At 65.5% G+C, this 24989-nt stretch overlaps 1 protein-coding gene across 23 annotated transcripts in view; it reads left to right on the top strand.

Annotated features, from left to right (window-relative positions):
* PLEC (plectin) overlaps positions 1 to 24989 on the top strand; it is a 127049-nt gene that overhangs the window by 44530 nt on the left and 57530 nt on the right. For all 23 annotated transcript variants that reach the window (XM_086875582.1, XM_086875451.1, XM_086875435.1 and 20 more), the window contains 21 exons: positions 137 to 232; positions 1563 to 1690; positions 3409 to 3502; positions 3575 to 3729; positions 4528 to 4840; positions 6105 to 6182; positions 8241 to 8402; positions 10501 to 10605; positions 11782 to 11877; positions 12004 to 12129; positions 13268 to 13420; positions 13768 to 13922; positions 13992 to 14118; positions 14199 to 14382; positions 15416 to 15573; positions 15959 to 16137; positions 21094 to 21232; positions 21318 to 21674; positions 23327 to 23410; positions 23528 to 23632; positions 23820 to 23918. In XM_086875582.1, coding sequence (XP_086731708.1) covers positions 137 to 232; positions 1563 to 1690; positions 3409 to 3502; positions 3575 to 3729; positions 4528 to 4840; positions 6105 to 6182; positions 8241 to 8402; positions 10501 to 10605; positions 11782 to 11877; positions 12004 to 12129; positions 13268 to 13420; positions 13768 to 13922; positions 13992 to 14118; positions 14199 to 14382; positions 15416 to 15573; positions 15959 to 16137; positions 21094 to 21232; positions 21318 to 21674; positions 23327 to 23410; positions 23528 to 23632; positions 23820 to 23918 — 3093 coding nt within the window. The remainder of the gene's footprint in view (positions 1 to 136; positions 233 to 1562; positions 1691 to 3408; positions 3503 to 3574; positions 3730 to 4527; positions 4841 to 6104; positions 6183 to 8240; positions 8403 to 10500; positions 10606 to 11781; positions 11878 to 12003; positions 12130 to 13267; positions 13421 to 13767; positions 13923 to 13991; positions 14119 to 14198; positions 14383 to 15415; positions 15574 to 15958; positions 16138 to 21093; positions 21233 to 21317; positions 21675 to 23326; positions 23411 to 23527; positions 23633 to 23819; positions 23919 to 24989) is intronic.

The following is a 24989-nucleotide window of genomic DNA, read 5'->3' as shown; positions in this document are numbered from 1 at the left end:
GGCAGAGTCCAGCGCGGCCGCTTCCTTCCCCCCGGCCCTGCACGCGTGGAAAACGGGGCGGGGGAGGGCGGATACGTGGGGAGGGGGCAGCAGCGGCTGGGGGTCCCCGCTCAGCTGTGCCCCCCTCCCCGGGCAGATCCTCTGGCGCCAGTTCCTCAAGTTCAAGGAGACGGAGCTGCCGGCTCGGGAGGCCGACAAGAACCGCTCCAAAGCCATCTTCCAGGCGCTGGAGGTACCGAGGGCTGGGGTCCCGAGGGATGAGGGTCCGGGGTGTTTGGGATCTCCAGGGGTGGGGGGTCTGAGCAGCCAGGGGGCTCGAGAAACTGGGGGTGTGTCCCAAAGGGATGATAGTCCTGCGGGGCTGGGGGCTTCGGGGGGCTCTGGGTGGGTCCCAGGAGGATGATGGGGGCTGTGGGATGTCGGGGGTTTTGGGGGGCTCTGGGTGGGTCCCAGAGGGATGATGGGGGGCTGTGGGATGTCAGGGGTTTTGGGGGGCTCTGGGTGGGTCCCAGAGGGATGATGGGGGGCTGTGGGATGTCGGGGGTGCTGGGGGGCTCTGGGTGGGTCCCAGGAGGATGATGGGGGGCTGTGGGATGTCGGGGGTTTTGGGGGGCTCTGGGTGGGTCCCAGGAGGATGATGGTCCCCGGGTGCCGGGGGTCTTGGGGGGCTCTGGGTGGGTCCCAGGAGGATGATGGGGGGCTGTGGGATGCCGGGGGTTTTGGGGGGCTCTGGGTGGGTCCCAGGAGGATGATGGGAGCTGTGGGATGTCGGGGGTACTGGGGGGCTCTAGGTGGGTCCCAGGAGGATGATGGATGGTCCTGGGGGCTGTGGGATGCCGGGGGTTTTGGGGGGCTCTGGGTGGGTCCCAGGAGGATGATGGGGAGCTGTGGGATGTCGGGGGTACTGGGGGGCTCTAGGTGGGTCCCAGGAGGATGATGGGGGGCTGTGGGATGCCGGGGGTCTTGGGGGGCTCTGGGTGGGTCCCAGGAGGATGATGGGGGGCTGTGGGATGCCGGGGGTTTTGGGGGGCTCTGGGTGGGTCCCAGAGGGATGATGGATGGTCCTGGGGGCTGTGGGATGCCGGGGGTTTTGGGGGGCTCTGGGTGGGTCCCAGGAGGATGATGGGGGGCTGTGGGATGCCGGGGGTTTTGGGGGGCTCTGGGTGGGTCCCAGGAGGATGATGGGGGGCTGTGGGATGTCGGGGGTACTGGGGGGCTCTGGGTGGGTCCCAGAGGGATGATGGTCCCCGGGTGTCGGGGGTCTTGGGGGGCTCTGGGTGGGTCCCAGGAGGATGATGGGGGGCTGTGGGATGTCGAGGGTTTTGGGGGGCTCTGGTTGGGTCCCAGGAGGATGATGGGGGGCTGTGGGATGTCGGGGGTACTGGGGGGCTCTGGGTGGGTCCCAGGAGGATGATGGATGGTCCTGGGGGCTGTGGGATGTCGGGGGTTTTGGGGGGCTCTGGGTGGGTCCCAGGAGGATGATGGTCCCCGGGTGCCGGGGGTCCCACGGCAGTGCCCAGCACGCCCCTTTTGAGGCAGGGTGTGACATTTGGGGTGTGCAGGGCGCGGTGCAGTCGGGGCAGCTGAAGGTGCCCCCCGGGTACCACCCCCTGGACGTGGAGAAGGAGTGGGGGCGGCTGCACGTGGCTGTGCTGGAGCGGGAGAAGCTGCTGCGGGCAGAATTCGAGAGGCGAGTGAGGGGGGCCGGGGGGGCGGGCAGGGCTGAGCTGGCACCCACACCCCCCTGCCGCTGCCAAACCGCGGGGCTGGGCCGGGGTGGGGTGTCCCGGCCCCCCCGAGGGGGAACCACAGGGCTGTGAGTCACCGATCCTGCTGGGAAACCTCTGCGGCCGCCGGCCGGGAGCGCCGCACGGCAGGACAGGGATGGGGACAGGGGGTGGGATGGGGATTTGGGATGGGGATTTGGGATGGGGATTTGGGATTTGGGACAGGGATGGGGATGGGGGGTGGGACGGGGATTTGGGATGGGGATTGGGATGGGGGGGATTGGGATGGGGACAGGGGGGTGGGATGGGGATTGGGATAGGGATTGGGATGGGGATTGGGATGGGGATTTGGGATGGGGACAGGGGGGTGGGATGGGGATTGGGATGGGGATTGGGATGGGGGGGATTGGGATGGGGATTGGGATGGGGATTGGGATGGGGATTTGGGATGGGGATTGGGATGGGGATTGGGATGGGGACAGGGGGTGGGATGGGGATTGGGATGGGGATTGGGATGGGGGGGATTTGGGATGGGGATTGGGATGGGGATTGGGATGGGGGGGATTTGGGATGGGGATTGGGATGGGGATTGGGATGGGGACAGGGGGGTGGGATGGGGATTGGGATGGGGATTGGGATGGGGATTGGGATGGGGACAGCATCGGGGACACGGGGGTGGGACAGGGCCAGGGGGTGGGATGGGGATTGGGATGCGGGTTTGGGATGGGGACAGGATCAGGGACACGGGGGTTGGACGGGGATTGGGATGGGGACAGCATCGGGGACAGGGGACATGGGGGTGGGACAGGGCCAGGGGGTGGGATGGGGATTTGGGATGGGGATTGGGATGGGGACAGGATTGGGGACAGGGGACACAGGGGTGGGATGGGGATTGGGATGGGGGTTTGGGATGGGGATTTGGATGGGGGCAGGATGGGGGACAGGGGACAGGGGGGTGGCACAGGATCGGGGACAGGGGACACGGGGGTGGGACAGGGCCAGGGGGTGGGATGGGGATTTGGGATGGGGATTTGGACTGGGGGCAGGATCAGGGACACGGGGGTGGGACAGGGATTGGGATGGGGACAGCATCGGGGACACGGGGGTGGGACGGGGATTGGGATGGGGACAGAATTGGGGACAGGGGACACGGGGGTGGGACAGGGCCAGGGGGTGGGATGGGGATTTGGGTGGGGATTTGGACTGGGGGCAGGATTGGGGACAGGGGACACGGGGGTGGGACAGGGCCAGGGGGTGGGATGGGGATTTGGGATGGGGACAGCATCGGGGACAGGGGACACGGGGGTGGGATGGGGATTGGGATGGGGATTTGGGATGGGGATTGGGATGGGGACAGCATCGGGGACAGGGGACATGGGGGTGGGACAGGGCCAGGGGGTGGGATGGGGATTTGGGTGGGGATTTGGATGGGGTGGAGGGCATTGGGAACAGAAATGGGATGAGGAGCAGGATGGGGACTGAAATGGGATGGGACGTGGGGGATTGGGATTGAGGTTGAAAGTTGGGTGAGGGCCAGGATGGGAAAAACAAGATGGGGACGGGGGGGATTGGGACGAGGAGCAGGACAGGGAGCAGGCTGCAGCACGGGACAGGAGCCATGCATGGCCAGGACAGCTGTCCCCTCCCTGCGCTGAGCACGTCCCCCTGCGTGTCCCCGCAGGCTGGAGCGGCTGCAGCGTGTGGTCACCAAGCTGCAGATGGAGTCGGGGCTCTGTGAGGAGCAGCTGAACCAGGCGGACGCTCTGCTGCAGGCAGTGAGTGCCGGTGCCGCCGGGGCCCGCTGGGACCGTGCCCGTGGCCGTGGCCTCACTGTCCCTCCTGCGCAGGACGTGCGGCTGCTGGCGGCCGGGAAGGCGCCGCAGAAGGCGGCAGAGGTGGAGCGGGACCTGGACAAGGCGGACGCGATGATCCGGCTGCTCTTCAACGACGTCCAGAGCCTCAAGGACGGGCGGCACCCGCAGGGCGAGCAGATGTACCGTCGGTACGGGCCTGTCCCCGTGGCCCTGTGTCCCCAGAGCCCGCCTGTCCTCCTTGTCCGTCCTTCTGTGCCCCTAAAAGCCCTCCATTGCCCCCCAAAGCCCTTCACGTGTCCTCTGTCCCCCATGTCCCCTGTGCCCCCAAAGCTCTGCAAAGCCTCCTGTGACCCCTGAGTCCCCTGTTCTCCCCAAGCCCCCCATACTCTCTGTGGCCTTTGAGCCCCCAAAAGCCCCCTGTGACCCCTGTACACCCCAAAGCTCCTCGTGTCCCCAAAGCCTCCCATGTCCCCAAAGCTCCTCGTGTCCCCAAAACTCCTCGTGTCCCCAAACCCCCCCTGTTCACTGTACCCCATTGCAGCCCCTGTACACCCCAAAGCTCCTCGTGTCCCCAAAGCTCCTTGTGTCCCCAAAGCTCCTCGTGTCCCCAAAGCTCCTCATGTCCCCAAAGCCTCCCACATCCCAAGCCCCCCATTCGCTGTTCCCCGTCATAACCCCTGTACACCCCAAAGCTTCTCATGTCCCCAAACCCCCCCTGTTCACTGTACCCCATTGCAGCCCCTTTACACCCCAAAGCTCCTCGTGTCCCCAGAGCTCCTCGTGTCCCCGAAGCCTCCCACGTCCCCAAACCCCCCATTCGTTGTTCCCCGTCGTAACCCCTTTACCCCCCAAAGCTCCTCATGTCCCCGAAGCCTCCCACGTCCCCAAACCCCCCATTCGCTGTTCCCCATTGCATCCCCTTCACCCCCCAAAGCTCCTCGTGTCCCCGAAGTCCCCAAGCCCCCACTGACGCCTCCCCCCCGCAGCGTGTACCACCTGCACGAGCGCCTGGTGTCCATCCGCACCGAGTACAACCTGCGGCTCAAGTCGGGGGCGCCGGTGACAGCGGTGACAGCCGTGTCGGTGACATCGGCGCAGCGGCGGCCGGAGCCGGACGAGGCCCCGCTGCGGTACCTGCAGGAGCTGCTGGCCTGGGTGGAGGAGAACCAGCGGCGCGTGGCCACAGCCGAGTGGGGCGTGGACCTGCCCACCGTGGAGACCCACCTGGGCGCCCACCGCGGGCTGCACCGCGCCATCGAGGAGTTCCGCGCCAAGGTGGAGCGGGCACGGGCCGATGAGGTGAGACCCCCGGTGCTGGGGACCCCCTGGTCCTGGGGGTGATGAGGTGAGACCCTGCAGGGTCCCGGGGGTCCTCTGGGGCTGTTCCCACTCTGCTTCAAGGGGTCCCCCCCCAGTGCTGTCCCCTCCCCTGCTGCTGAGCATTTCCTGTGGGGCTGCTTTCGGCTGTGCCTCAGGGTCCCTGAAGCACCGCGGCCGCCCCTCTTTCTGCTCCTGGGGGTCCCCAAAGCCCTCTGGGCCCACCCACCTCTGCTCCTGGGGGTCCCCAAAGCCCCCCGGGCTCACCCACCTCTGCTCCTGGGGGTCCCCAAAGCCCCCCGGGCTCACCCACCTCTGCTCCTGGGGGTCTCCAAAGCCCCCCGGGCTCACCCACTTCCGCTCCTGGGGGTCTCCAAAGCCCCCCGGGCTCACCCATTTCTGCTCCTGGGGGTCCCCAAAGCCCCCCGGGCTCACCCACCTCTGCTCCTGGGGGTCCCCAAAGCCGCCCGGGCCCACCCACCTCTGCTCCTGGGGGTCCCCAAAGCCCCCCGGGCTCACCCACTTCTGCTCCTGGGGGTTCCCAAAGCCCCCTGGGCTCACCCATTTCTGCTCCTGGGGGTCCCCAAAGCCCCCCGGGCTCACCCACCTCTGCTCCTGGGGGTCTCCAAAGCCCCCCGGGCTCACCCACTTCTGCTCCTGGGGGTCCCCAAAGCCCCCCGGGCTCACCCACCTCTGCTCCTGGGGGTCCCCAAAGCCGCCCGGGCCCACCCACCTCTGCTCCTGGGGGTCCCCAAAGCCCCCCGGGCTCACCCACCTCTGCTCCTGGGGGTCCCCAAAGCCCCCCGGGCTCACCCACCTCTGCTCCTGGGGGTCCCCAAAGCCCCCCGGGCTCACCCATTTCTGCTCCTGGGGGTCCCCAAAGCCACCCGGGCTCACCCATTTCTGCTCCTGGGGGTCCCCAAAGCCCCCCGGGCTCACCCACCTCTGCTCCTGGGGGTCCCCAAAGACCCCCGGGCTCACCCACCTCTGCTCCTGGGGGTCCCCAAAGCCCCCCGGGCTCACCCACCTCTGCTCCTGGGGGTCCCCAAAGCCCCCCGGGCTCACCCACCTCTGCTCCTGGGGGTCCCCAAAGCCCCCTCTGGGGTCTGGGGTGCCCAGGGAGGGTGGGGGGCACCGTGCCCTGAGGGCCCCCGCAGCCCCTGCCCCCCGGTGTGACCCCTCCCCGCATGGCGGGGTGCGGGGGGCAGCTGGGGCGGGGGGCTGGCACTGACGCTGTGTCCCCCAGAGCCAGCTGTCCCCCGGCCCCAGCGGCGCCTACCGGGAGTGCCTGGGCAAGCTGGAGCTGCAGTACGCCAAGCTGCTGGTGAGGGCTGCAGCGGGGCTGCAGCGGGGCTGCAGTGGGGCTGCAGTGAGGCTGCAGTGGGGCTGCAGTGGGGGCTGCAGTGGGGGCTGCAGTGGGGCTGCAGTGGGGGTGCAGTGAGGGCTGCAGTGAGGGCTGCAGTGGGGGCTGCAGTGGGGCTGCAGTGGGGGGTGCAGTGGGGGCTGCAGTGGGGCTGCAGTGGGGGGTGCAGTGAGGCTGCAGTGAGGGCTGCAGTGGGGCTGCAGTGGGGGCTGCAGTGGGGGCTGCAGTGGGGGCTGCAGTGAGGGGTGCAGTGGGGGCTGCAGGAGGAGGAAGGGGAGATGTGTGGAGGATGCAGGACACAGGAGGAAGTGAGGAAGAGGAGGAAGGGGAGATGTGTGGAGGATGAAGGACACAGGAGGAAGTGAGGAGGGGGAGGAAGGGGAGATGTGTGGAGGATGAAGGACACGGAGGGCTGTGGGGAGGAGGAGGAGGAAGGGGAGATGTGTGGAGGATGAAGGACACAGGAGGAGGTGAGGAGGAGGAGGAAGGGGAGATGTGTGGAGGATGAAGGACACAGGAGAAAGTGAGGAGGAGGAGGAAGGGGAGATGTGTGGAGGATGCAGGACACGGAGGGGAGGTGAGGAGGAGGAGGAAGGGGAGATGTGTGGAGGATGAAGGACACAGGAGGAAGTGAGGAGGAGGAGGAAGGGGAGATGTGTGGAGGATGAAGGACACAGGAGGAGGTGAGGAGGAGGAGGAAGGGGAGATGTGTGGAGGATGAAGGACACAGGAGGAAGTGAGGAGGAGGAGGAAGGGGAGATGTGTGGAGGATGAAGGACACAGGAGGAAGTGAGGAGGAGGAGGAAGGGGAGATGTGTGGAGGATGCAGGACACGGGGGGCAGTGGGGAGGAGGAGGAAGGGGAGATGTGTGGAGGATGAAGGACGCAGGAGAAAGTGAGGAGGAGGAGGAAGGGGAGATGTGTGGAGGATGAAGGACACAGGAGGAAGTGAGGAGGAGGAGGAAGGGGAGATGTGTGGAGGATGCAGGACACGGGGGGCAGTGGGGAGGAGGAGGAAGGGGAGATGTGTGGAGGATGAAGGACGCAGGAGAAAGTGAGGAGGAGGAGGAAGGGGAGATGTGTGGAGGATGAAGGACGCAGGAGAAAGTGAGGAGGAGGAGGAAGGGGAGATGTGTGGAGGATGAAGGACATGGAGGGGAGGTGAGGAGGAGGAGGAAGGGGAGATGTGTGGAGGATGAAGGACACAGGAGGAAGTGAGGAGGAGGAGGAAGGGGAGATGTGTGGAGGATGAAGGACACAGGAGGAAGTGAGGAGGAGGAGGAAGGGGAGATGTGTGGAGGATGAAGGACACAGGAGGAAGTGAGGAGGAGGAGGAAGGGGAGATGTGTGGAGGATGAAGGACACAGGAGGAGGTGAGGAGGAGGAGGAAGGGGAGATGTGTGGAGGATGAAGGACACAGGAGGAAGTGAGGAGGAGGAGGAAGGGGAGATGTGTGGAGGATGAAGGACACAGGAGGAGGTGAGGAGGAGGAGGAAGGGGAGATGTGTGGAGGATGAAGGACACAGGAGGAGGTGAGGAGGAGGAGGAAGGGGAGATGTGTGGAGGATGCAGGACACGGGGGGCAGTGGGGAGGAGGAGGAAGGGGAGATGTGTGGAGGATGAAGGACACAGGAGGAAGTGAGGAGGAGGAGGAAGGGGAGATGTGTGGAGGATGAAGGGCACAGGAGAAAGTGAGGAGGAGGAGGAAGGGGAGATGTGTGGAGGATGAAGGACACAGGAGGAAGTGAGGAGGAGGAAGGGGAGATGTGTGGAGGATGCAGGACACGGAGGGCTGTGGGGAGGAGGAGGAGGAAGGGGAGGTGTGTGGAGGATGAAGGACACAGGAGGAGGTGAGGAGGAGGAGGAAGGGGAGATGTGTGGAGGATGAAGGACACAGGAGGAAGTGAGGAGGAGGAAGGGGGGACAGAGGGAGTGGAGGGGCAGCTCGGTGGCGATGAGCGTGCGGGGTGTGGCCGTGCAGGGCCAGGACACAGCTGCCACCCCCCTGTGCCTCCCCAGAACTCCTCCAAGTCCCGGCTGCGGCACCTGGAGAGCCTCCACGGCTTCGTCAGCGGCGCCACCAAAGAGCTGCTGTGGCTGAGCGAGCGCGAGGAGGAGGAGGTGGCCTTCGACTGGAGCCACAACAACCCCGCCATGGCTGCCAAGAAGGAGAGTTACTCGGTACGGAGATGGACACGGGGGTGGACACGGGGATGGACACGGGGATGGACACGGGGATGGACGTGGGGGTGGACACGGGGATGGACACGGGGGTGGACACGGGGATGGACACGGGGATGGACACGGGGATGGACACGGGGGTGGACATGGGGGTGGACGTGGGGGTGGACACAGGGATGGACACGGGGGTGGGTGTGGACATGGACACGGGGGTGGACACGGGGATGGACACGGGGGTGGGTGTGGACATGGACACGGGGATGGACACGGGGATGGACGCAGGGATGGACGCGGGGGTAGACATGGGGGTGGACACAGGGATGGACGCGGGGGTAGACATGGGGGTGGACGCGGGGATGGACGCGGGGGTGGACACGGGGATGGACACGGGGATGGACACGGGGGTGGACGCGGGGGTGGACACGGGGGTGGACGCAGGGGTGGACGCGGGGGTGGACATGGGGGTGGACACGGGGATGGACACGGGGGTGGACGCGGGGGTGGACGCGGGGGTGGACACGGGGGTGGACGCGGGGATGGACACGGGGATGGGTGTGGACACGGGGGTGGACACGGGGGTGGACACGGGGGTGGACACAGGGATGGGCACAGAAATGAGCACAGACAGGAGCCCAGGGATGGACACGGACGTGGACACAGGGATGGGTGTGGACATGGACACGGGAGTGGACACGGGGATGGACATGAGGATGGACATGGGAATGGGCACAGACACGGGCACAGGGATGGGAGTGGACACGGACACAGAGATGGGCATGGCCGTGGCGTGGCCACGCACGTGGGCACACAGGCATGGAGAACAGCTGCTCCAGGTGCACACAGCCACAGACACACACCTGCGTGCCATCCCCACACATGGACACGCACACGGCTGTGCACACCTGTGAGCTCTGACCCCGCCCCACCTGTGCACACCTGTGAGCTCTGACTCCTCCTCACCCTGGCTGTGCACACCTGTGAGCTCTGACCCCTCCTCACCCTGGCTGTGCACACCTGTGAGCTCTGACCCCACCTCACCCCCACTGTGCACACCTGTGAGCTCTGACCCCTCCTCACCTGTGCACACCTGTGAGCTCTGACCCCTGCTCACCCCCACTGTGCACACCTGTGAGCTCTGCCCCCGCCCCACCTGTGCACACCTGTGAGCTCTGCCCCCGCCCCACCTGTGCACACCTGTGAGCTCTGACCCCTCCTCACCCTGGCTGTGCACACCTGTGAGCCCTGACCCCGCCCCACCTGTGCACACCTGTGAGCTCTGACCCCTCCTCACCCCCACTGTGCACACCTGTGAGCTCTGACCCCTCCTTACCCTGGCTGTGCACACCTGTGAGCTCTGACCCCACCCCAGCTGTGCACACCTGTGAGCTCTGACCCCTCCTCACCTGTGCACACCTGTGAGCTCTGACCCCTCCTCACCTGTGCACACCTGTGAGCCCTGACCCCTCCTCACCCTGGCTGTGCACACCTGTGAGCTCTGACCCCTCCTCACCCCCACTGTGCACACCTGTGAGCCCTGCCCCCACCCCAGCTGTGCACACCTGTGAGCTCTGACCCCGCCCCACCTGTGCACACCTGTGAGCTCTGACCCCTCCTCACCCCCACTGTGCACACCTGTGAGCTCTGCCCCCGCCCCAGCTGTGCACACCTGTGAGCTCTGCCCCCGCCCCAGCTGTGCACACCTGTGAGCTCTGCCCCCGCCCCAGCTGTGCACACCTGTGAGCTCTGCCCCCGCCCCACCTGTGCACACCTGTGAGCTCTGACCCCTCCTCACCTGTGCACACCTGTGAGCTCTGCCCCCGCCCCACCTGTGCACACCTGTGAGCTCTGCCCCCGCCCCACCTGTGCACACCTGTGAGCCCTGCCCCCGCCCCGCCTGTGCACACCTGTGAGCTCTGCCCCCGCCCCACCTGTGCACACCTGTGAGCTCTGCCCCCGCCCCACCTGTGCACACCTGTGAGCTCTGCCCCCGCCCCACCTGTGCACACCTGTGAGCCCTGACCCCGCCCCGCCTGTGCACACCTGTGAGCTCTGCCCCCGCCCCACCTGTGCACACCTGTGAGCTCTGCCCCCGCCCCAGGCGCTGATGCGGGAGCTGGAGCTGCGGGAGCGGCGGATCCAGGAGCTGCGGACCTCGGGGGAGCGGCTGCTGCGGGAGGAGCACCCCGGGGCGCAGACGCTGGAGGTGGGCGTGGGGCTGGGGGCAGGTGGGGGGCACGCGGGAGGCTGGGGGGCAGCAGGGACTGGGGGGTCTGGGAGGGTGTGGGGAATCCAGAGGGAGCCTGGGGGTCTCAGCCATCTTGGGAACCGGAGGGGCTGGGAGAATCTGAGGGGCACCTTGGGGCCCTGGTGGGCTGGGGAGGGCGTTCAGGAGGGTCTGGGCACTGGGGGTCACTGGTGGGGCGCAGTGGGCACTGGGGGTCACTGGTGAGGAGTGCAGTGGGCACTGGGGGTCACTGGTGGGGCGCAGTGGGCACTGGGGGTCACTGGTGGGGCACAGTGGGCACTGGGGGTCACTGGTGGGGCACAGTGGGCACTGGGGGCCACTGGGGGTCACTGATGAGGTGCAGTGGGCACTGGGGGTCACTGGTGAGGTGCAGTGGACACTGGGGGTCACTGGTGGGGCACAGTGGGCACTGGGGGTCACTGGGGGGTCACTGGTGGGGCGCAGTGGGCACTGGGGGTCACTGGGGGTCACTGATGAGGTGCAGTGGACACTGGGGGTCACTGGTGGGGCGCAGTGGGCACTGGGGGTCACTGGGGGGTCACTGATGAGGTGCAGTGGACACTGGGGGTCACTGGTGGGGCACAGTGGACACTGGGGGTCACTGGTGGGGCACAGTGGGCACTGGGGGTCACTGGGGGTCACTGGTGGGGTGCAGTGGGCACTGGGGGTCACTGCTGTGGCTGCCTGTCGAGGTGCAGGTGAGGGTGCAGGTGAGGTGTGGGTGCAGGTCAGGTGAGGGTGCAGGTGAGGGTGCAGGTCAGGTGTGGGTGCAGGTGAGGTGAGGGTGCAGATGAGGTGTGGGTGCAGGTGAGGTGTGGGTGCAGGTCAGGTGAGGGTGCAGGTGAGGGTGCAGGTGAGGTGTGGGTGCAGGTGAGGGTGCAGGTGTGGGTGCAGATGAGGTGTGGGTGCAGGTGAGGTGAGGGTGCAGGTCAGGTGAGGGTGCAGGTGAGGGTGCAGATGAGGGTGCAGATGAGGTGTGGATACAGGTGTGAGTTCAGGTCAGGTGAGGGAGCGGGTGTGGGCACCTGTGCCAGCGCAGTGCCCTTGGTGCCAGCCCCGGTGTCCCCCCAATGTCCCCCCGATGTCCCCCCGATGTCCCCCCGATGTCCCCCCGATGTCCCCCCGTCCCCCCAGGCGTTCCTGGCAGCGCTGCAGACCCAGTGGAGCTGGATGCTCCAGCTCTGCTGCTGCATCGAGACCCACCTGAAGGAGAACACCAACTACTTCCAGGTACGGGGGCGCCAGGGAGGGGCTGGGAGGGAGGGAGGGAGGGAGGGAGGGAGGGAGGGAGGGAGGGAGGGAGGGAGGGAGGGAGGGAGGGAGGGTGAGACCCCAGAGCTGACCCCTGGCCCCCAGTTCTTCGCCGAGGTGCGGGAGGCCGAGGAGCTGCTGCGAAAGACGGAGGAGACGATGCGGCGCAAGTTCAGCTGCGACCGCGGCACCACGGCCACACGCCTGGAGGACCTGCTGCAGGACCTCGCGGTGAGGGCACCCCCACACCCCCAGGAAGACCCCCAGACCCCGAGGGGACCCCCGCAGTGACCCCCAGACCCCGGGGACCGTCCCAAGATCTCCAGGGTGACCGTGACCTTGTAGCGCGGACACGTGGGAGCCCAGGGGGGCTGCCCGAGTGGACCCCCCCAGACCTGCAGGGTGACACCTCCAGGGTGACCCCAGACCCGTGACAACCCCAGGCTGACCCCCAGATCTGCAGGGTGACACCTCCAGGGTGACCCCAGACCTGCAGGGTGACACCTCCAGGGTGACCCCAGACCCGTGACAACCCCAGGCTGACCCCCCCTGCAGGGTGACACCTCCAGGGTGACCCCAGTCCAGTGACAACCCCAGGCTGACCCCCAGATCTGCAGGGTGACGCCTCCAGGGTGACCCCAGACCCATGGCAACCCCAGGCTGACCCCCCCCTGCAGGGTGACACCTCTAGGGTGACCCCAGACCTGCAGGGTGACACCTCCAGGGTGACCCCAGACCCGTGACAACCCCAGGCTGACCCCCAGATCTGCAGGGTGACACCTCCAGGGTGACCCCAGACCCATGACAACCCCAGGCTGACCCCCCGTGCAGGGTGACACCTCCAGGGTGACCCCAGACCTGCAGGGTGACACCTCTAGGGTGACCCCAGACCCGTGACAACCCCAGGCTGACCCCCAGATCTGCAGGGTGACACCTCCAGGGTGACCCCAGACCCATGACAACCCCAGGCTGACCCCCCGTGCAGGGTGACACCTCCAGGGTGACCCCAGACCTGTGACAACCCCGGGCTGACCCCCCTGCAGGGTGACACCTCCAGGGTGACCCCAGCCCCTGGCAGCTCTGAGGTGTCAGCCCCCTGCAGCCCCAGGATGACCCCCAAAATCAGAGTCCCACAGCAGCCCCTCACCCCAGCACGTCCACTGCTGCAACAGACCGGGGTGACCTCCCCCCGCCTCATATTTACTGACCCCTCCCCAAACTCCTGGGACCTCCCCCCCCTCCAAAAATCCCAAGAGCTCCTGATATTTCTGAGCTCTCTCAAGAAAACTGCTACCTCCCTAAAATTCTGATGCCCCTCACACCGTGGGACACCCCCAAATGCTGAGGTGCCCCCAACCTGCCCCCACAGGAGCAGAAGGAGCAGCTGGCCGAGTTGGGGGCGCAGCTGGGGGGTCTCTCCCGCCGTGCCAGGACCATCGTGCAGCTGAAGCCGCGCAGCCCCGCGACGCCCCTGCCGGGCCGGCCCCCCATCCAGGCCGTCTGCGACTACAAGCAGATGGAGGTGAGGGGGGACACGCGGCTCAGATCAGGGTTGGTTCCCCTGGGGAGGCCGTGGGGGGATGTGGGGCAATGTGGGGAGACGTGGTGGGTCTGATGCTGCCCCAGCCCCATGGGGGGGACACAGGAGGGACCCCCCTCTGCTCTGACACCACCCTGGGGGACAAGGGGACACATGGGGGGATCTCCCACCCTTCTCTCACACAGCCCCAGCCCCAGGGGGGGACACAAGGGGCCCCCCACCCAGACTGAGACCACCCCAGACCCGTAGGGGAGTATGGGGCGACACTGGGGAACGCGGGAGAGGCACAGATGGGCACGAGGCACCCCCCCTGACCCCCTGCCCCGCAGGTGACGGTGCACAAGAACGACACCTGTGCCCTGCTGAACCACGCGCAGCCGCAGCAGTGGCGGGTGCTGAGCGCCGGCGGCAGCGAGGCCGTCGTCCCCTCGGTCTGCTTCCTCCTGCCGCCCCCCAACAAGGAGGCTCTGGACGCCGTGCACAGGTGGGGACGGTGACCCTGCGCCCCACCGGGGCTCCCCCGTGTCCCTGCTCTGACTCCACGTCCCCACAGGCTGGAGACCACCCACCAGCAGCTGCTGGGGCTGTGGCAGCAGCTGCACCAGGACCTGCGCAGCCTCCGCGCCTGGCAGTACCTGACCCGGGACATCCAGCAGATCCAGTCCTGGACGCACGTCACGGTGAGTTCCTGGGGGTCCCGGCGTGGCACAGGGGTCCCGGGGGTCCCAACGGGGGCTGACGTGGCCGTGTCCCCCCCCAGTTCCGCACGCTGCCGGCCGAGGAGGTGCGTCAGGTGCTGTGCAGCCTGGAGAACCACTACCAGGAGTTCCTGCGGGACAGCCAGGACGCCCAGAGCTTCCAGCCCGACGACCGGCTGCAGGTGGAGCGCGACTACAACGCCTGCACTCACAAATACGAGCTGCTGCTGCGTAGCCAGGAGAAAGGTGTGCGTCCCCTCTCTGCCTTCTCTGAAGAGTGGGTGTCCCCAGGGTGTCCCCAGGGTGTCCCCAGGTGCTGAGCATCCGCAGGTCCCCCGTGGTGTCCGGGGGTATCGCCGTGGTGCTGAGCTGTCCCAGTCTTCCTGCTCCTCACGCTGGTTCCAGGGGTGTCCCGGGGTGCTGAGTCATCCCTGCGTCCCCCCTCCCTGCCGTGGGTCCCCATGTTGTCCCCAGGGATTCCAAGGGTGTCATTCCCGTGTCCCCTCTCCCTGCTGTGGGTGCCCCAGGTGTGCCCAGGGTCATGCTGGTGTCACTGTGTGTCCCCATGTTGTCCCCAGGGATTCCAAGGGTGTCATTCCCGTGTCCCCTCTCCCTGCTGTGGGTGCCCCGGGTGTGCCCAGGGTGCTGAGCCATGCTGGTGTCCCTGAAGTGTCCCTGAAGTGTCCCTGCGGTGTCCCCATGGTGTCCCCATGGTGTCCCCGCGGTGTCCCCGTGGTGTCCCCGCGGTGTCCCCGCGGTGTCCCCGCGGTGTCCCCGCGGTGTCCCCATGGTGTCCCCATGGTGTCCCCGTGGTGTCCCTGTGGTGTCCCCGCGGTGTCCCCGTGGTGTCCCTGCAGTGTCCCCGCGGTGTCCCCGCGGTGTCCCCATGGTGTCCCCGTGGTGTCCCTGCGGTGTCCCCGCGGTGTCCCCGCGGTGTCCCCGCGGTGTCCCTGTGGTGTCCCTGTGGTGTCCCCGTGGTGTCCCTGTGGTGTCCCTGCGGTGTCCCCGTGGTGTCCCCGCGGTGTCCCCGCGGTGTCCCGGCGGTGTCCCCATGGTGTCCCCATGGTGTCCCTGCAGTGTCCCCGCGGTGTCCCCATGGTGTCCCCGTGGTGTCCCTGTGGTGTCCCCGCGGTGTCCCCGCGGTGTCCCCGTGGTGTCCCCGTGGTGTCCCTGTGGTGTCCCTGTGGTGTCCCCGTGGTGTCCCCGCGGTGTCCCCGCGGTGTCCCCATGGTGTCCCCGCGGTGTCCCCGGGCACTGAGCCGTCCCCGTGTCCCCGCAGGAGAGCAGGACGAGTCTCTGTGCAAGAGCTACATCTCGCAGCTGAAGGACATCCGGCTGCAGCTGGAGAGCTGCGAGAGCCGCACCGTGCATCGCCTGCGCCTGCCCCTGGAGGCCGACGCCCTGCGCGAGTGCGCCCAGCGCCAGGCTGAGCAGCAGGTGCGTGACACCTGTGCGGCGTGCCCGTCACAGGGCCAGCACGGGCCTGGGGCAGTGGTTTGGGTTGGAAAAGCCCTCAGAGCCCATGGAGTCCCCCCTGCCCCCCAGCACTGCCAGGGCCACCCCTAACCCTGTCCCCAAGTGCCGCATCCACACGGCTGCAGAACCTCCGCAGGGGTGGCACTCCAGCCCTGGCCTGGGCAGCTGCACCAGGGCTGGACAGCCCTGTCCAGGAGGAGCTTTCCCAAGATCCCTCCTGAACCTGCCCTGTCCACCTGCACCGAGGGGCTGCAGAGCCTTCCCCTGCCCCGCTCCTCCTGGGCTTTCGGTCGCGGGTCGTTCCTGACCTGCAGCCAGCAAGGGCTGAGGGACTCCTTCCCTGCAGCAAACACACCTGGAGCTGGAGGGCATCCAGAAGAACCTGGCCAAAGTCAGCGAGAAGACGGAGCAGGTGCTGGCGCAGCCGGAGCAGGCGGGCTCAGCCCCAGTGCTGCGCTCCGAGCTGGAGGTCACCCTGCGGAAGATGGAGCAGGTGTACAGCCTCTCCAGCATCTACCTGGAGAAGTGAGTGAGCCCTGGCACCGTCACAAAGAGGCTCCTCAGTGCCTGGGCAGCTGGGAGGCCGTGGGGAGTCTGGGGAGAGCCAGCATGCCATTCCCTTTCTTTTCCTTCCCTTTTCTTCCTCGTTTCTCTTTTCCCTTTTTTCCTCCCCCTTTTCCTTCCCTTTTCTCTTCTTTCTCCTGTTTCTCTCTTCCCTTTTATCCCTTCTCCCCTTTTCATTCCCTTTTCTCTTCTTCCTCTTGTTTTGCTTTTCCTTTTTTTCCTTTTCTCATTTTCTTTCTCTTTTCTCTTCTTCCTCTTGTTTTGCTTTTCCTTTTTTTCCTCTTCTCATTTTCTTTCTCTTTTCTCTTCTTCCTCTTGTTTCTCTTTTCCCCTTTTTTTCCCTTCCCCTTTTCCTTCCCTTTTCTCTTCTTCCTCTTGTTTCTCTTTTCTCTTCTTCCTTTTGTTTCTATTTTCCCTTTTTTTTCCCTTTCACTTTTCCTTCCCTTTTCTCTTCTTCCTCGTTTCGCTTTTCCCTTTTTTCCCTTTCCCCCTTTTCTTTCTCTTTTCTTCCTTTTGTTCCTTTTTTCCCTTTTTCCCTTTTCCCCTTTTCTTTCCCTTTTCTCTTCCTTTTGTTTCTCTTTTCCCCTTTTTTTCCCTTCCCCTTTTCCTTCCCTTTTCTCTTCTTCCTCTTGTTTCTCTTTTCCCTTTTTTCCCTTCCCTTTTTCTTTCTCTTTTCTCTTCTTCCTTTTGTTTCGCTTTTCCCTTTTCTTTCCCTTCCCCTTTTCCTTCCCTCCTGGGTCTGTGGTGCTGCCCTTGCTGAGCTGTCCCGCTCCCATCCTGATCCTGGCTAATCCGTCCTGATCCTGTCCCATCCTGCTCCTCCTCATCCCATCCCATTCCTGCTCCTGCTGATCCCGTCCCATCCTGCTGATCCCGTCCCATTCCTGCTCCTGCTGATCCCGTCCCATTCCTGCTGATCCCGTCCCATTCCTGCTGATCCCGTCCCATTCCTGCTGATCCCATCCCATCCTGCTCCTGCTGATCCCGTCCCATTCCTGCTGATCCCATCCCATCCTGCTCCTGCTGATCCCGTCCCATTCCTGCTCCTGCTGATCCCGTCCCATTCCTGCTGATCCCATCCCATCCTGCTCCTGCTGATCCCGTCCCATCCTGCTGATCCCGTCCCATCCTGCTGATCCCGTCCCATTCCTGCTCCTGCTGATCCCGTCCCATTCCTGCTGATCCCGTCCCATCCTGCTCCTGCTGATCCCGTCCCATTCCTGCTCCTGCTGATCCCGTCCCATCCTGCTGATCCCGTCCCATCCTGCTGATCCCGTCCCATTCCTGCTCCTGCTGATCCCATCCCATTCCTGCTGCTCCCGTCCCATTCCTGCTCCTGCTGATCCCGTCCCATCCTGCTGATCCCATCCCATTCCTGCTGATCCCATCCCATCCTGCTGATCCCGTCCCATTCCTGCTGATCCCGTCCCATCCTGCTGATCCCGTCCCATTCCTGCTCCTGCTGATCCCGTCCCATTCCTGCTCCTGCTGATCCCGTCCCATTCCTGCTGATCCCGTCCCATTCCTGCTCCTGCTGATCCCGTCCCATTCCTGCTCCTGCTGATCCCGTCCCATTCCTGCTGATCCCGTCCCATCCTGCTGATCCCATCCCATTCCTGCTCCTGCTGATCCCGTCCCATCCTGCTCCTGCTGATCCCGTCCCATCCTGCTCCTGCTGATCCCGTCCCATCCTGCTGATCCCGTCCCATCCTGCTCCTGCTGCTCCCGTCCCATTCCTGCTGATCCCATCCCATTCCTGCTCCTGCTGATCCCATCCCATTCCTGCTGATCCCGTCCCATTCCTGCTGATCCCGTCCCATTCCTGCTCCTGCTGATCCCGTCCCATCCTGCTGATCCCATCCCATCCTGCTCCTGCTGATCCCGTCCCATTCCTGCTCCTGCTGATCCCGTCCCATCCTGCTGATCCCGTCCCATCCTGCTCCTGCTGATCCCGTCCCATCCTGCTCCTGCTGATCCCGTCCCATTCCTGCTGATCCCGTCCCATTCCTGCTGATCCCATCCCATCCTGCTCCTGCTGATCCCGTCCCATTCCTGCTGATCCCGTCCCATTCCTGCTGCTCCCGTCCCATTCCTGCTGATCCCATCCCATTCCTGCTCCTGCTGATCCCGTCCCATCCTGCTCCTGCTGATCCCGTCCCATTCCTGCTGATCCCGTCCCATTCCTGCTCCTGCTGATCCCGTCCCATTCCTGCTCCTGCTGATCCCGTCCCATCCTGCTGATCCCATCCCATTCCTGCTGCTCCCGTCCCATTCCTGCTCCTGCTGATCCCATCCCATTCCTGCTCCTGCTGATCCCATCCCATCCTGCTGATCCCGTCCCATTCCTGCTCCTGCTGATCCCGTCCCGTTCCTGCTGATCCCGTCCCATCCTGCTCCTGCTGATCCCATCCCATCCTGCTCCTGCTGATCCCGTCCCATTCCTGCTGCTCCCGTCCCATTCCTGCTCCTGCTGATCCCGTCCCGTTCCTGCTGATCCCGTCCCATTCCTGCTCCTGCTGATCCCGTCCCATTCCTGCTGATCCCATCCCATTCCTGCTCCTGCTGATCCCGTCCCGTTCCTGCTGATCCCGTCCCATTCCTGCTCCTGCTGATCCCGTCCCATTCCTGCTGATCCCGTCCCATTCCTGCTCCTGCTGATCCCGTCCCGTTCCTGCTGATCCCGTCCCATCCTGCTCCTGCTGATCCCATCCCATCCTGCTCCTGCTGATCCCGTCCCATTCCTGCTGCTCCCGTCCCATTCCTGCTCCTGCTGATCCCGTCCCGTTCCTGCTGATCCCGTCCCATTCCTGCTCCTGCTGATCCCGTCCCATTCCTGCTGATCCCATCCCATTCCTGCTCCTGCTGATCCCATCCCATCCTGCTCCTGCTGATCCCATCCCATCCTGCTCCTGCTGATCCCGTCCCATCCTGCTGATCCCATCCCATTCCTGCTCCTGCTGATCCCATCCCATCCTGCTGATCCCGTCCCATCCTGCTCCTGCTGATCCCGTCCCATCCTGCTGATCCCGTCCCATTCCTGCTCCTGCTGATCCCGTCCCATCCTGCTGATCCCATCCCATCCTGCTCCTGCTGATCCCATCCCATCCTGCTCCTGCTGATCCCGTCCCATTCCTGCTCCTGCTGATCCCGTCCCATTCCTGCTGATCCCGTCCCATTCCTGCTCCTGCTGATCCCGTCCCATCCTGCTCCTGCTGATCCCATCCCATCCTGCTCCTGCTGATCCCGTCCCATCCTGCTGATCCCATCCCATCCTGCTCCTGCTGCTCCCGTCCCATTCCTGCTGATCCCATCCCATTCCTGCTCCTGCTGATCCCATCCCATTCCTGCTGATCCCGTCCCATTCCTGCTGATCCCGTCCCATTCCTGCTCCTGCTGATCCCGTCCCATCCTGCTGATCCCATCCCATCCTGCTCCTGCTGATCCCATCCCATCCTGCTCCTGCTGATCCCGTCCCATTCCTGCTCCTGCTGATCCCGTCCCATCCTGCTGATCCCGTCCCATCCTGCTCCTGCTGATCCCGTCCCATCCTGCTCCTGCTGATCCCGTCCCATTCCTGCTGATCCCGTCCCATTCCTGCTGATCCCATCCCATCCTGCTCCTGCTGATCCCGTCCCATTCCTGCTGATCCCGTCCCATTCCTGCTGCTCCCGTCCCATTCCTGCTGATCCCATCCCATTCCTGCTCCTGCTGATCCCGTCCCATCCTGCTCCTGCTGATCCCGTCCCATTCCTGCTGATCCCGTCCCATTCCTGCTCCTGCTGATCCCGTCCCATTCCTGCTCCTGCTGATCCCGTCCCATCCTGCTGATCCCATCCCATTCCTGCTGCTCCCGTCCCATTCCTGCTCCTGCTGATCCCATCCCATTCCTGCTCCTGCTGATCCCATCCCATCCTGCTGATCCCATCCCATTCCTGCTGATCCCGTCCCATTCCTGCTGATCCCATCCCATTCCTGCTCCTGCTGATCCCGTCCCGTTCCTGCTGATCCCGTCCCATTCCTGCTCCTGCTGATCCCGTCCCATTCCTGCTGATCCCGTCCCATTCCTGCTCCTGCTGATCCCGTCCCGTTCCTGCTGATCCCGTCCCATCCTGCTCCTGCTGATCCCATCCCATCCTGCTCCTGCTGATCCCGTCCCATTCCTGCTGCTCCCGTCCCATTCCTGCTCCTGCTGATCCCGTCCCGTTCCTGCTGATCCCGTCCCATTCCTGCTCCTGCTGATCCCGTCCCATTCCTGCTGATCCCATCCCATTCCTGCTCCTGCTGATCCCATCCCATCCTGCTCCTGCTGATCCCATCCCATCCTGCTCCTGCTGATCCCGTCCCATCCTGCTGATCCCATCCCATTCCTGCTCCTGCTGATCCCATCCCATCCTGCTGATCCCGTCCCATCCTGCTCCTGCTGATCCCGTCCCATCCTGCTGATCCCGTCCCATTCCTGCTCCTGCTGATCCCGTCCCATCCTGCTGATCCCATCCCATCCTGCTCCTGCTGATCCCATCCCATCCTGCTCCTGCTGATCCCGTCCCATTCCTGCTCCTGCTGATCCCATCCCATTCCTGCTCCTGCTGATCCCATCCCATCCTGCTGATCCCGTCCCGTTCCTGCTGATCCCATCCCATCCTGCTGATCCCGTCCCATTCCTGCTCCTGCTGATCCCGTCCCATTCCTGCTGATCCCGTCCCATTCTTGCTGATCCCGTCCCATTCCTGCTGCTCCCGTCCCATTCCTGCTGATCCCGTCCCATCCTGCTGATCCCGTCCCATTCCTGCTGATCCCGTCCCATTCCTGCTGATCCCATCCCATTCTGCTCCTGCTGATCCCGTCCCATTCCTGCTGATCCCATCCCATTCCTGCTGATCCCATCCCATTCCTGCTGATCCCGTCGCTGTGCCGCAGGCTGAAGACCATCGGGCTGGTGATCCGGAGCACGCAGGGGGCAGAGGAGCTGCTCCGCAAGTACGAGGAGCAGCTGAAGGACGTGCAGGCTGTGCCAGCTGACCTGGCTGAGCTGGAGGCCAGCAAGGCTGAGCTGAAGGTGCCGGGGGCTCTGGGGGTGCCGCGGGGAGCCGGGGGGTGGCTGGGGACACCGTGTGACCCTGACCGGTGTCTGTCTGCCGCAGCGGCTGCGGGCGCAGGCCGAGGGCCACCAGCCCTTCTTCAGCACGCTGGAGACCGACCTCGGCAAGGCCAAGGACGTCAACGAGCGGATGGTCCGCGGCCACAGCGAGCGGGACGTGGACCTGGAGCGGTACCGGGAGCGCGTGCAGCAGCTGCTGGAGCGCTGGCAGGCCGTGCTGGGCCAGGCTGACCTGCGCCAGCGCGAGCTGGACCAGCTGGGCCGCCAGCTGCGCTACTACCGGCAGAGCTGCGACGCGCTGCGCCAGTGGATCCGCGACGCCCGGCAGCGCCAGGAGGCCATCCAGGCCGTGCCCATCACCGACAGCCAGGCCGTGCGCGAGCAGCTGCTGCAGGAGAAGGTAGTGCTGGCAAGGGGGAGCTCCAGCAGGGCGAGGGGTGGGCCTGGCCATCCCCAGTGGGGCAAGGGGTGCTCCAGGGCATTCCCCAGCAGCACGAGGGGTTTCCCGTGGCTGTGGCATGGCAAGGGGTTCACCCGGCCGTCCCCAGCAGAGTGCAGGGTGCCCCTGCCCATCTCTGCCTGCGGCAGAGTGAGGGGAGTGCCCGGCTGTCTCCAGTCCTGGCATGCTGACTGCTGCTCTTGGGTGGCTGCAGGAGGGTGGGGACCATCCCTGGCCGTGGCACGTGGAGGGTGCCCTCAGCCATCCCCAGTGGGACGGGGGGTATCCTTCACCATTTTTGGCTGCAGCAGAGGGAGGGGTACTCCTGGCCATTCCCAGCCATGCCAGGGCACGTGGTGCTCCTGCCCATTCCCAGCCATGCCAGGGCACGTGGTGCTCCTGCCCATTCCCAGCCATGCCAGGGCACGTGGTGCTCCTGGCCATTCCCAGCCATGCCAGGGCACGTGGTGCTCCTGGCCATTCCCAGCCGTGGTGGGGCACGTGGTGCTCCTGGCCATTCCCAGCCGTGGTGGGGCACGTGGTGCTCCTGGCCATTCCCAGCCATGCCAGGGCACGTGGTGCTCCTGCCCATTCCCAGCCATGCCAGGGCACGTGGTGCTCCTGGCCATTCCCAGCCATGGCACGGCACGTGGTGCTCCTGGCCATTCCCAGCCATGGCACGGCACGTGGTGCTCCTGGCCATTCCCAGCCATGGCACGGCACGTGGTGCTCCTGGCCATTCCCAGCCGTGGTGGGGCACGTGGTGCTCCTGGCCATTCCCAGCCATGGCATGGCACGTGGTGCTCCTGGCCATTCCCAGCCACGGCACGGCACGTGGTGCTCCTGGCCATTCCCAGCCATGGCACGGCACGTGGTGCTCCTGGCCATTCCCAGCCGTGGCACGGCACGTGGTGCTCCTGGCCATTCCCAGCCGTGGTGGGGCACGTGGTGCTCCTGGCCATTCCCAGCCATGGCATGGCACGTGGTGCTCCTGGCCATTCCCAGCCATGGCACGGCACGTGGTGCTCCTGGCCATTCCCAGCCGTGGTGGGGCACGTGGTGCTCCTGGCCATTCCAGCCATGGCACGGCACGTGGTGCTCCTGGCCATTCCCAGCCATGGCAGGGCACGTGGTGCTCCTGGCCATTCCAGCCGTGGTGGGGCACGTGGTGCTCCTGGCCATTCCCAGCCATGCCAGGGCACGTGGTGCTCCTGGCCATTCCCAGCCATGCCAGGGCACGTGGTGCTCCTGGCCATTCCAGCCGTGGTGGGGCACGTGGTGCTCCTGGCCATTCCCAGCCATGCCAGGGCACGTGGTGCTCCTGCCCATTCCCAGCCATGCCAGGGCACGTGGTGCTCCTGGCCATTCCCAGCCATGCCAGGGCACGTGGTGCTCCTGGCCATTCCCAGCCGTGGTGGGGCACGTGGTGCTCCTGGCCATTCCCAGCCGTGGTGGGGCACGTGGTGCTCCTGGCCATTCCCAGCCATGGCAGGGCACGTGGTGCTCCTGGCCATTCCCAGCCATGGCAGGGCATGCTCCTGGCCATCCCTGGGGTGAGGTGTGCTCTGGGGTGGCCGTGGGGTGCCTGGGCTCACCCCCACATGTCTCCCCAGAAACTGCTGGAGGAGTGTGAGCAGCACAAGGAGAAGGTGGAGGAGTGCCAGCGCTACGCCAAGCAATACATCGACGCCATCAAGGTGTGCCCACTGCCTGGGGGGCTGAGGGGGCAGCACAGTGGGTGTGGGGTGCAGGGGTGGGCTCACAGCACCGTGGCTCGTCCCAGGTCACAGAGCTTTGATCACTCTCCTCACCAGGACTATGAGCTGCAGCTGGTGAGCTTCAAGGCGCAGGTGGAGCCGGTGGCATCGCCGGCCAAGAAGCCCAAAGTGCAGTCAGCATCTGACAGCATCATCCAGGAGGTGAGGGGGGGGTCTCGCTGCCCCTGGCCTGGGATGTCCTGCAGCTCCTGGGGCGTGGCTGCTCACTGCAGGGGTGGACTTGGGGGTGTGGCGCGTGGTTTTGCCTCCGTGCAGCCCCATCATTGCTGGGGTACCGGCGGGCCGCGGGCGAGCTCCCGTCTCTCCCACTGACCCACTGTCCCCACAGTACGTGGACCTGCGGACGCAGTACAGTGAGCTGACCACGCTCACCACCCAGTACATCAAGTTCATCACCGAGACCCTGCGGCGGCTGGAGGACGAGGAGGTAGGGAGCGGTGCAGGGTGGCATGGCCGGCTCTATAACCGAAAGGAATGCACTTCAGGGGGTCTCTGGTCCCATCACTAACGCCAGCCCACGGCCATGACTCCGGCCCTCTCACTGACCGTGGCTCATGGCCTGACTCTGGCCCCACCACTAACGCCAGCCCATGGCTGTGGCTGCAGCCCCATCACTAACAGTGGCCCATGGCTGTGGCTCCAGCCCCATCACTAACACTGGCCATGACTCTGGCCCTCTCAGTAACACTGGCCATGACTCTGGCCCTCTCAGTAACACTGGCCCACAGCCCCGAGCTCCTGCTCCCTGCTGGGCTCCTGGGAGCGAGGCTGCTGGCTCTGCGTACAGCGGGTCTCCGGGCCAAGCTGGCTCTGGGCACCGGGGCTCTGGGCACCGGGGCTCTGGTGTGACTGGTGGTAGGAGGCACTTCCCAGATACACGTCGTGCAGTCAGCACCTGCCTGCGCATGCTGCTGTGCCGGGCGCTGGCCCGCGGGGTCTGGCGCGGGGTAACCTCTCTAACTCTTGGTTTCTGCCCTTGGAGCCGCTTTGCCAGTGCTTTTTCTTGGGGAATATTTGTGTTGGTGGGGATCTAATGGAGGGTAAAAAACCAGGATGACTCTGGCAGCCGTGCACCAGGTACTCACTCTGCGCATGCCTTCTCCCCGCGGCACCCTCCGCCTCCCCCACGGCTCACCGCCCTCTCCTCGCCCTCCTCTACATCTGCGCCGGGACCAGGGGTCCGCTGTGGGTCTGGCTCCCCTGCATGCGCTGCCCGCCCCGCCGAGCGCGCGGCTGCCTCGCTCACGGTGCATGTGGTGCGCGTGCCGCGGCACGGCCCCGAGCCAGGCGCCAGCTGCGTTGGCCCTTTGGCAGAGCCCGCTCTGGGCTGTCTGGAGAGGGCTGGGACGGGTTTGAACCAGCTGAACTGCTCTCTCCTGTTGAGGCTTTCCCGGCAGGGAAGGCTCTGCCGGCACCGCCCTCGCACCGCTCCCCTCTGTTCTGCTCCCGGTGCTCCGGCCGTCTCTCTCGTTTCCCCACGGCAGGGGCTGTGTGTGCC

This window comes from Cyanistes caeruleus, chromosome 1, assembly GCF_971803275.1.
Source record: "Cyanistes caeruleus chromosome 1, bCyaCae1.hap1.1, whole genome shotgun sequence".
Classification (NCBI taxonomy): Eukaryota; Metazoa; Chordata; class Aves; order Passeriformes; family Paridae; genus Cyanistes; species Cyanistes caeruleus.
The sequence above is the reverse complement of the archived record's forward strand: the minus strand, read 5'-3'. Positions and strand labels throughout refer to the sequence as shown.